The sequence below is a fragment of the Capsicum annuum genome, chromosome 8 (genome assembly GCF_002878395.1).
Source record: "Capsicum annuum cultivar UCD-10X-F1 chromosome 8, UCD10Xv1.1, whole genome shotgun sequence".
NCBI classification, from domain to species: Eukaryota; Viridiplantae; Streptophyta; class Magnoliopsida; order Solanales; family Solanaceae; genus Capsicum; species Capsicum annuum.
Genome location: NC_061118.1, coordinates 172,941,664 through 172,953,790, shown reverse-complemented (window position 1 = coordinate 172,953,790; position 12,127 = coordinate 172,941,664). Strand labels below are relative to the sequence as shown.

Here is a 12,127-nt window from a genome sequence, read left to right as displayed (position 1 = left end):
GCTTCTAAATAATACATATCGTGAGCACCTACTTCCTCAAAAGGTTGATTAAGCGGTACGTGAGGTACACGGGTATATCTACTACTTGAACTACCTCTACCGCCAGTAATTCGCTTTTTACTACCACTACCACTTTCGAAATAAATTTTTTTGACACTTTTACCGAAGTTTCTTAATTTATCCATAATATAAATCAATCTAAAAAAAATTCAAAATACACAAAATAATAAAATTAAACATTCAACAATTAATACACTAAATAAAAATTAAAAGTAAGAGATGGAATGACAATACCAAATTTTGGAAGTATTCAAAAGTTGTGACTTTAGAAAACTTCCACTCGTATTTGTAATCGCAAAATTAAAAAATAAAATTGAGCATTTTAGGAGATATGTAGCATATTTGAAAGAGAATAAGATTTGAGAGAATGAAAATTGTGTGGAAAATGATTTAAAAGTGTAGGTTATTTATAGATTTTTTTTTGAATTTTTAAAAAAATTTTAAATTAATTTTTTTTTTTAGAAAAAAAGGCTAAATAGCCGTTTGAGGCTCCAAGTGGCCATATAGCCGTTGGGTCTTTTGGCCCAAATGGTCAAACTAACAATTTTTTTTATAGAAAAAAAACTCGGACCGATTCACCGGTGGGCCTGATCCGGGTTGGGTCCGGCCCGGGTCAATCGGGTCCAAAAATTTTTTGGCCCAATTCTAGACCGACAATTCGGAGCTTATCAGGCCAAGTCAAACCATGTCGAACTTCTAAATGGGCCGGGTCGAACCGGATCAAATCGGCCCGTTTGACCGTCTTAGTGTCAGGCGTGATTTTGTCAATAAAATTATGACACACAATGCTTTCACTCTTCATCAAACCTAAACCTGTCAAAAAGAAAGTCAAAGCATAATTATCTAAGATAATTTTATTTAAGAGAGATGTATAGGAATATGCTTGTTGTTTTTTCTAGATTAGCGAGGATTTGATGCCCGATTCTTTTATCTGGTCATGGTGGAGTAATTCTCTAATCTTAATATGAAAACATATTTTGGCTTTAAGATGAACTTGACCAACTAGTGCAAGTAAAACCTACCAACTAGTGTAGTTACCTTTGTCCAAAAAAAACCTACCAACCAGTGCAAGTAAAACCTTTGAGTTTCTTTGGATGGTCGTGGAATCTATTAGTTGAAGAAAAAATATGTCATTAGCATAATTTTATAGAAATTTTAAAAAGGTAGAAAAAAACTATTTTATTTGGGGAAGGTTTTTTTGTTGAATTTTATTGGACGCTAAAAATATTATTTTTGGTATGGTCCTATTTAGTTAGAAAAGGTTTTTGGCAAATTTTATTGAACCCTGAGAAAGGTATCCAATTTTTTATTATGAAAGCTTTTTATTTTTTTATCATAGTTCAAATTAATATTTTTATTAAAATAATAAAAAATAATTTTTGTCTAAAAGATTTTTTTAATGAAGATAAAAAATTCAAACAATTAAGATTCTTCACACTTTTAATATATTAGAGATTAGAGATATAAATGATAACCGTATGTTTTAGCCAATCAAATTAATATAATATAGTCATTGTATTTCAATCTAGTTGTCGGTGAAATCTATATATAGCTAAGTCATGCAACCAAGGTGCATTAGCGCACAGGATTATTTATTAGCTATTTCACTTTGCTAATTGCTACTACTTTGCACATTTAATTTTAATCATTACTAGCAGAAACAATGGCGACCATCGAGGAGGAAAGCAGGACGCAACTAGGGAAGACAATGAGGCGGTGCAGATCTGGGTGTGGGGCGGATCTAAGCCTTTGCAGGGAGGGGCGGGTTGGAGCTATGCGGGTCCGTGGCGGTGCAGGGCGGATTGCTTTTAAAAGGAGAGAATATTTTGTGGTTATGGAGCGGGTGCAGGTTAATATTCTTCGCGCAGTAAGTTAAAGATTACTTCACCATGAATCTTGTATTGAAGCTTTTTAATTGAATGCTTATGCAGTCTCTGGGGCCTTTAATTCCTACTAAATATCATTGTTTATTATTTAAACAAAAAAACTTGAAACTATGTTTTTGAATTTATTCACTATACAGAAAGACACTTCTATTGAGTCATGTGATGAGGACATGACAATCATGTAATTATCCGTAATGATTAACCGATTAGTAGTTCTTAATTGTACTTAGTTGGTTAGCACCGTGTTTTAGCAGTTAGTTTAGCTGGAGTCCAGCTGGCATGTGAGTTAGTGGAGTCGGTTGCAATTGTCTATTTATGCATGGTAGACTGCACACTTGAGATGATATACAAAAAAAAAAAATTTCCAAATCAAAATATCTTCTTCTCCTTCAATATTACACGTCACCATTGTAAAATTGCTCTGAGCTTGAGCTTACAGTAAAGAACTTAGCTTGGTATCAGAGTCATAGATCGTCAGACTTTGAATGTTGTTAATCTGTGTAAATATCGATAAGATCATATTCCGATTTATGTGCACCTTTGTTGTTTCCTTAGGGCATCCATGGAGGAAACTCGAATTGATGCTACTGATCCACTCTACTTAAAACCTGCGGATACACCGGGTTCAGTTTTAATTCCAGTAAAACTCACTGGATCTGAGAACTATGGCTTATGGAGCAGATCGATGTGGATCGCACTGCTAGGTAAGAGGAAGCTAGGTTTCGTCACTAACACATTATCAAGAGTTCGTATAAGGATCGTTTACTTGAGCAATGGAAAACTTGCAACACCATTGTTCTCTCATGGATCATGAACATGATTTCTGAGGAGCTTCTTAGTGGAATCGTTTATGCATCTGATGCACATCTTGCTTGGGAAGATCTTAAGAGAGTTTTGACAAGGTTAATTGAGTTCGCATATGACAGTTACACAAAGTTACGATCTTACAACAAGGTACAAGCTCTGTCTCTAGTTATATTTCAAAATTAAAGTAGTTATGGTATGAATATGATGTATTAGTTCCATCACCAAACTGTGAATGTACAAAGTCTAAAGACTACATCGAGCATCTGAATCAATAGAGGCTACTTCAGTTTTAAGTGGTCTCAATGACTCGAATGATCATTCCAGGAGACAAATGTTAATGACATCAATTGCACCAACTTTAGGGCAATCGTATGCTATGATTATTCAAGATGAAAATTAATATGCAACTGTAGCTAATTTGGCAACCAAAACTGTAGAAAAAATGAAAACAATGGCCATGCAGGCAAGGGTAGGTCGAGGTAGAGGTTTCAGAGGAAGAAAGTAGTTTAAGCAGTGTGAACATTGTAGGATGAAGGTATGCTCAAAGGAAGAATGCAAAAAACTTGTATGTTATCCATGTGGTTTTCAATCCAGACGACCCTATGGCACCAGTGGAAGTCATGGGAGAGGATATAATGATGGATGGAAGAAAAATACTAATCAAACAGGTACCTATGATAGTTGGAGAAATGTAGGTCATGCAGGTACTTCTGATGGTTGGAGAAGTATAGGACCAATGATTAATAATACATATGTTGCTTCTACATCAAAATTCAAAGCTTTTGGTGTAGGATATGCTAAAAATCAATACTTTAATCCCTTCCCTGATAAACAATATAGACAAATTCTGAACATGTTGAACAAAGAGCCTGGGGAGCACCATGTTAACATATTAGGTGTTGCAACTTGTTTGATGTCTCATTATCCTAAGGATGAATGGATTGTGGATTCCGAGGCCACATATCACATAGCTGCAAATATGAGATTATTACAACACAACACTAGTTTATGAGATTCTAAAATGGACAAAGTGTATTTGCTTACAAGGGATAAGACAGATATTACTCACACTGGAAATGCTAGTTTGTTTGAAAAAGAGACTTTGAAGGGTGTGTTGTATATTCCTGAATTCAGATTCAACATTTTATTAGTGTCAAAAGTGATCGACTAAAGAGCTTTCTTGCTTTGTCACTTTTTTCTCTAATTTTTATGTGTTTTTGGACCTCTTCAAATGCAAGATGAAGCGGATTGGTAGAGAACAAGGAAGCCTGTATTTGACTGAAGGAACAACAAATGATGGGAAGTTGTCAGCAAGTGTGAAATCAATTCACATGACAAGTAGCAATAAAGAGCAGGAGCTATGGCATATGAGGTTGGGACACCCTTCTTTCACTGTTATGAAACATATTCCTAAATTACAAAAACATATAGGCGCTGCATTAGATAATAATTGCCATATTTTTCCTTTGGCAAAGCAGACTAGAGTACAATTTCCTTTGAGCAGTTCCAAAACTAGTTTCATATTTTAACTTGTACACTTAGATTTGTGGGGACCTTACAAAGTGCCTAGTCATGATACGAGTACTACTTTTTAAATTTTGTGAATGATTACTCTAGATTTACTTAGGTATACCTTTTACAATTAAAGTTTGAGGTGATTATTGTGTTGAAACAATTTTTGCATATGCTTCAAAATCAGTTTGGTAAAATGGTCAAGGTATTGCGAATAGATAATGGAAGTGACTTTTTTTAACTCTCAATGCGAGGATTTACTGTCATTAGGGATAATACACCAGAGCAGTTGCCCTTATACACCACAACAAAATGAGACTATGGAAAGCAAACATAGACTAATCTTGAATATAGAAAGAGCATTAACGTTTCAAGCTATGATACCTTTAAAGTACTGGGGTCTATGCATTTAGGTTGTTGTGTATTTGATGAATAGGTTACCTTCTAGTGATATAGGGGGGGTTATTCCATATAAAATTATTACATAATAAAAGTCCATCTTTTAATCACTTGAGGGTTCTAGGTTTTGTATGTTATACCACAAACTTGATGAATGGGGACAAATTTAGACCTAGAGCTAAGCAAGCAATTTTTTTGGGGTTTTCAGAGGTTCAGAAATGATATATACTACTTGATATGGAGTCAGACAGATTGTTTGTTAGTAATGATGTTACTTTCAGAGAAACAGTCTTTCCTTTCAAAAGCAAAGAAGAGACACATTTCCAAGGATATGCAACTTGTTTTTTGTGAAGATAATGTGACTTCTTCACCTTTATAACCTCCAGTAGCAAATGACCCGGCTTATTCACCCAGTGTAGTGGATGTTGTAGAGCAAGAAGATCAGCCTATTATGCAGGATTCTACAGATGTTCCATTTAGTTCCACTAGTCCAGATGTTATAAGAAAATCAACAAGATGCTTAAGGCAGACCATATGGATGAAGGACTATGTTTCCAAGTCTGTTAACAACAAGAATACCAACATCCATCCTCTATCAAACTATCTTTCATATGATAGAAGATCTGATCAATATCAATACTACACGTCACATTTTTCTTTTGTAGTTGAACCACATTCCTTCAGAGAGGCAATTAAGGATTCTAGATGGACTGGTGTTATGAAAATGGAAATCCAGTCATTAAAAGACTACGAGACTTGGGAAATTGTGGACTTACCACCTGAAAAGAATGTTTTCGGTTTCAAATGGGTGTATAAAATAAATTTCAGGCTGATAGAAAGGTAGAAAGGTTTAAGGTTAGACTAGTAGCCAAAGGTACAGTTAAAAAAAGGGTCTTGACTATCATGAAACCTACTCACCTGTGGCAAAAATGGTGACAGTTAGGTCTGTGATTGCTCTTGCAGCTTCTAAAGGATGTAACTTATATCAAATGAATGTTTTTAATGCATTTCTTTAAGGTGATTTACATAAATATGTGTACATGAAGTTGCCTAAAGGTTATAGAAGCTAAGGGGAGAGAAGGGTATGTAAGTTGTTGAAGTCATTATATGGGCACAAACAAGCTTCATGATAATGCAATATAAAGTTAATTGATGCATTGTTAAGTGATGGTTTTATCCAGTGTAATCATGACTGTTGCGCCTCATTTTTCTTACAAAAAGCGTGATTTGACGTGACAACTCTTTTTGAGATTCATTTAAGAGTGGAGAGTCGCCATCTAACGAATTAAGGTGTCTTAGGGCACCATTCTAGTCTAATTACAAACCTATTTTTGTTGTTTAGTCTTAGTTCACCAGAAATTCAGATAAGGATTCAAATTACCTCAAAAGAAAGGTGTTAGGTACATTTCGAGGTCCATAAATATTGCTCCCGATTGAATTCATATTTTACATGGGGATTTTATGTGATAAACAAAATTCAATTGTTTTATTAAACTTAATATTAACTAAGTGATCAAGTAATGAATGACAAAACATTTTATTTAATTATTTCTAATTATTAATTATATTGGTGATGATAAAAATAAGATAAAAAATAATGTAAATAAGACAAGCGAGGAGATAGAAATGACACCATTTATAACAAAAGATTTATATTAAATTAAAGAGCTTAAACTATCCCAAGCAAATAAACATATAACGTAACTAAAAGAAGAAAGAAAAATAAATTTGGAGGAACAAACAAAGGAATTATTTTGTTTTGTTCGAATCAATACCCAACTTGTTAATCATTATCCGACCCATTAACCAACAACCGAATTATAAACGGATGACAGTGACGTATGTCACATTGTCTAATTATTTTTGGATTATCATCACCTCTGAATGTCTACTCACCCCACCTAGGCTGGTTGTAAACTTAAAAGTGCTCTAAAAGAAAGGATAAAACTAACGTTACCTGGAATGCTTACCCATCCCAACTTATCGTACAAGAGGCATTGAACTTTTCTACTTTGAATTTGAGATCTAGACAAATAAAATTAAATTTTCTAGTTAAACTCAAAACACGTAAACACATTGGACAACAAGTAGTACACATTAGTCTCTATTAAGCCTCTTGATTAAATTAAAAATTGATTAAAGGTGATTAACATGTTTAACAAACAATCATTTATTTTGGTGTAATTAACCTCTATACATGCTACAAAGTGTCATATAATTATTTATCGATGAAAGATAATTGTCAAATCATTTTTAAACAATGTTGTAAGTTTGTGAAAAGATAATAAACATGTCAAAATAAATGGCGGAGAGTGATACCCATTAATTTATTATGCAAAACATGTTGTAAATTAGTAAAAGTGTTGAAATTAATTTAGAGTGCCACGAAACATATTCACTTGCTGAAAATAATTAATTTGTTGAAAATTACTTTTGAAATTAAAAGGATATTGTTGGAAAAACAATTTTATATTACTGAAAAAGAAAATGCTGGAATTATTTAACTGCTAAAAATAATTTTGTATTGTTGAAAAATCATGAACGATGCTGAAAATTGTTTTTCAATTGTTTTATATTAATTCAACTATTTAAATTATTTTCTAATGTTTAAAATAAAACAAAATACAGACTTGGTTCTCTATTTAGATGAAGAGCTACACTTTTTAAATTTAGGGAATACCCTTTCTACTCTATTTAGATGAAGAGCTACGTGTTTTAAATTTAGAAAATATCCTTTCTCTTAGATGAAGAGCTACGCTTTTTAAACTTAGGGAATACTCGTAGGACCTGTTTGACCATAGTATTTTATAAATGAGTATTTTTAAAGTTAAAAAAATATAACAACTGAAAATAAATTTGAAAAAATTTAGAGTTTTATGAAAATTGAGTTATTTGATGAAAAAAAATGAAAAAAATAAATTAAAAAGTACAAGAAGTGAATTCAAAATAGTGGAACACCTTTTGAGGTGTTGAGAAGTGTTTTTCAAAAATTCAAAATAGTGATTTTTTTAAAAAAATATTTATGGCAAACAAATATTTTGAAATACTGTAAATAATATTTATGGCCAAACGCCTACTTTGTTTACTTTAGATTTCAAGCATTCCATATGATTATTTATTTGTCTTGATATTTTTATTCTATATTAAATGTTAAAAATAATAATTTAATAAATTTTTTTCATTTATTATTTTTATTTCAATTCAATATATACTATTTATTTTTATCACAGTAATTTTATCCAATTTTTATCGTATTAAAGAAAAAATAAAATTGGAAAATAATTAATTTATTTAATTTTTAAAATAGTAAATAGTTTATACTCACATTAATTCTGTTATGAATTAAAGTGAAGCAACTGCAAAAAGTAATTAGATTAAATCTTAGATTAATTTTAATAAAGAAAAAATAAGTGTATAGTATTGAATATTGCCTTCTAAAAAGAAGCTTCACTGATAAGGGTGATAATTGATGATCATCTGAAGATAAAAATTAAGTCCATATTTTTACATGTATGCAAGATGTTTTTGTTGTTTCAATGTGTGGTTTCCACGTGTCAGTTAGAATTTAGTACAACTTGAATGACTTCTCAGAAATTTAATATAATCTTTGCATGTTGTACAACTGCTTGAAGTTGGATTGTGTTGTTAAATTATAAAATTATTGAAATGATATTTTAACCCTTGATCGTCCCACCTACTCACTCGTTTATATAAAAATAAAAATAATAAATAAATAATAAATATAAAGAGAGCATTGTTTATCCTAATTATTTTTCATTATTACAAAAATATAAAAATATATAGTACTATAACACAACATAAATAATCAATTTTAGAGAAAACTTGAATGGTAAACGAAATCGAGTAATCGTTAATTGATGACGCAAGAAACATGGTTTTTATGTCTTCAACAATAAACTTGCTACTTAATATAAAGAATATTAAATTTTGCTCTTTATTTGCTACTAAATTATAAATATGCCATTGATCGTTCTTCTATTTATCTTTATACTAGTCTTATACCACGTGCGTTGCACATATATATCAAGTCAAATAGAATATGTTGACAAGTAACTTTAAAAAAGTAGACGTAGTGCTCCTACATGAATTGGGTTGGGACTTAAAATTGAAACTTAATTAGCATCAAAATTAGAATTCCTTGTAAATCCTTATTCGTTATAACACCACTTCTCTGTTTAACTGTTTTCTCCTCAAACATGTCAATTCAACTCTTAATGAGTAAGTTGTCTTAATCACATACTTCACATGAATCTTCCTTCACCTACACAAGAATATTAAAGAATCAATCAATAATAAATTATATTTATTTAGTCACATTTATAAACTTTTTAGAATTATAAACTATGTCACAACCTAATTGTCAATGTCTTTTATCAAAATGAGTCAAACAGGAGTACCATACTTTAACATGCCATAATGCTAGGAAACCTAAACCTATCTAATTGCTTATTGTGACAAGTTCGTACTGCTATATGGTGATTCTCTTAATTTGATATTCTCATGATAATTAGATTAGTATGCGGATGAAAATAATACTATCCTTATATGTTTCCTTAATTCCTTTCATGCTACAATATCACTAAATAAATATAACATATGAAACTCATAAACCCCTTGATCATATAATTAACAAATAGGCACATGCTATAACAATAAACCCCTTAATCATATTCCTAAATTCAACATATGATATTCAGATTTAAAATGCGGAATATTTTGTTCATCGATTAAAATTATTAAATTCAAATAATTATAGTTAACTATTCATATTTAAAAAAAAGGTTATCTGAAAGTATACTTACAATAATACTCGTGAGTTACGCCTGCATCAAGTACGCTTTCATCGTTGTCGTTCCTCGCCATATAGTAAATTCATGATTGATCAAACTTTTCATTCGAACAACAATATAAGTTCGTATCTCTCCCTTATTATTCTCCTCCCAAACAATTTAACTTTTTCGATTTGAATGAGCTTAGTCTATACTATAATCTATATCTATATCTGTAATCTATATCTATATCTATAATCTATATATATATATCTATAATCTATATCTATAATATATTAAAAGTGTGAAGACCCTTAGAAAAATGATTTGAACTTTTTGCCCTTCATTAAAAGACCTCACTTTAGATAAAATCGTCTTTTTACTTTTTTTTTTTCAATTATTATATCATTATTTTATAAAATTGATAATAATTTAAGGAGTCATAAAAATATATGGTAAGAAGAATTAGGAGAACTCAATATTTAAGGAGTCCAAAAAAAAAAGGAGTTCAAAAATTCATATAAATATATATATATATATATATATATATATATATATATATATATATATAAAGGAGAAACAAGACAAGGATGATGTGGCACCTCTCTATGACCACCATTCCTATTTATTTTTTTCTCCTTTTTTTTGAGATTTTTCTATTGTTTTCTTATTTTCAAATTAAAAAATTAGCAATAATCAATTGAGTATCATTAATAATTACTAATAATTATTAATACTAATTCTTCACCCCATTTAATTCCATTCTATCTTTTCATCTTTCATATTTCACCCATGTTTCACCAATTGAAGGTGACATTTATTTGTCTTCAATTGCCATTTATTTGAATTAATGATAGTTCTAGGAGCATATATTTAATCAACTCAAAGTACTTCTAAAATCTCTGTTTAGAATTAGAATTCTAAAAACATAATTGCTGGCCAGTTGAGTTGCTTGAGTTAGACAAGTTCATTTCTAATTTCTTCCTCTCTTTTTTCCTTTTAATACAATCTATATTTTTTTAACATAAAATATTATTCCTGTTAATGATATGTTATTTGATTTTTTACGATTATGATACCCATATGCAGCTACAAAGCTTTCTTCGATTCCGAATCCATTGTCTTCGTTAAAAAGGTATGGCATTTCCTGTTATATTCTTTATTTTCCTTGCCTCTTTTTCTCTAATTATCCTTATACTTTTTTTCAGCATGAAGTAGAGGTAAGGCTTGTGAACACTACCATCTACAAACTTCATTTTGTAGACTTATACTGAATTAGTTGTTATTATTTATTTATAGCAGGTCATTTTTTGAATTTTTTTGCTCTAAGTACTTCTAATTACATTGACCAAGGTAATAGCTTAAAGTTGGCTCTGCAACAATATAATCTCAGTATTATTTCATGAAAATTTACTTTTATTTTATTTGTGTTCAATTAGAACTCACATGTTCTTTGATAGTTAATACTTAGAATAAGAACGTGTTGATTTCATACTATATCACAGGTATTCTAATTTGATCGAAGGAGATATACGAGCTCTTTTCACTGTGGGATCAAAGTACTACTTTGTATTCTTTTCAATTAAGTGTCTCTCTTATCCTCTCGTATATTTACTTGAAGGAAAAAAATCAAAAAATTGCTCTGATTATCAATGTAATTAGTTTGTCTTAGACTTGATGTAGTTAGTTTCTTTTTGAGGAAGTTGAAGTAAAGATTAGCTTGTAATTCTTGAAAAACTTAACTTTTTTGTGTAATATATATTATTTTAGAAAAGATGATCATATAGCTTGTAATTCTTAAGAAGTTAATACTATTATGGTCACTACTTATTGTTTTCGCTAATATTGAACTGAAACATAAGTAATAGGCATTTGACATATTTCATATACAGCCATTAAGAACATCATTATAAAAAAATATTCAATTAGATACAACTATCAATAATATTTATGTCAAGTATGAAAATATTTTTAGGAAGTTACGCCCCGTCAATTCTTTTTAACTTATCAGGTTTAGTATATGGTAAAAACTTACGCGCACCCGGCGTATATACCAAACTAATGTTCTTTACCATGATTAAGTGATCAAATTAAGTAAAATACTTGATAATTAATCATGATCAAGGGACATGAACTTTAAATACACTGGGTGCATGTAAGTTTTAACCGTAGTATACCTTTACATTTTTCTTTAGAAAGTGTGCTTATTTTATTAAGTTATTTTTATTACTATGTTTTGATATTTTCAAATCCGATTAATAGTACTTCAACAAATTTAAAAGACGATTATTGAATGATAAGGGTATAATTGAATAGTAAATTAAAACAACAAAATGCACGAAGTATGCCTATAGATGAGATGAAAATTAGACCAATCAAAACAAGCACATAAAAAAAATTGATTAATAGGCGCATAAAAAAATAAGTGGAGAGAATGAATTTGAAGTTCAAGCATACATCTCTTAAGTCTGGCGTGATATGTCAAAATGTAATTTTAGATAATCTCAAAGAAAGTAATTTATAAGACATCTTTACATGAATCGATTAGCATGCCATACACGTGCAACACAACAACAACAAACCCAGTGTATTCCCACCTAGTGGGGTCTGGGGGGGGTAAGATGTACGCAGTCCATACCTCTACCTCTGATGAAGTAGAAAGGCTGTTTCCGA

General features: G+C 30.5%; 1 protein-coding gene across 4 annotated transcripts; it reads left to right on the top strand.

The window, feature by feature from the left end:
* Positions 1-1,608: 1,608 nt before the first annotated feature.
* On the top strand, positions 1,609-11,228 carry LOC107840618. Of its 4 annotated transcripts, XM_047395255.1 has the most exons (4): positions 2,286-2,900; positions 3,992-4,125; positions 10,544-10,589; positions 10,960-11,228. In XM_047395255.1, the coding sequence occupies exons 1-4, from the start codon at positions 2,757-2,759 to the stop codon at positions 10,966-10,968; spliced, it is 333 nt and encodes a 110-aa protein (XP_047251211.1). In that variant the 5' UTR covers positions 2,286-2,756; the 3' UTR covers positions 10,969-11,228. The 4 variants fall into 4 exon arrangements, 3 of the variants coding, with proteins under 3 accessions (XP_047251211.1, XP_016540022.2, XP_047251210.1); XR_007043842.1 differs by lacking the exons at positions 10,544-10,589; positions 10,960-11,228 and adding an exon at positions 1,609-1,927 and having other exon boundaries at positions 2,502-2,900; positions 3,992-4,506; XM_047395254.1 differs by having other exon boundaries at positions 2,303-2,900; positions 10,544-11,208.
* Positions 11,229-12,127: the final 899 nt, after the last annotated feature.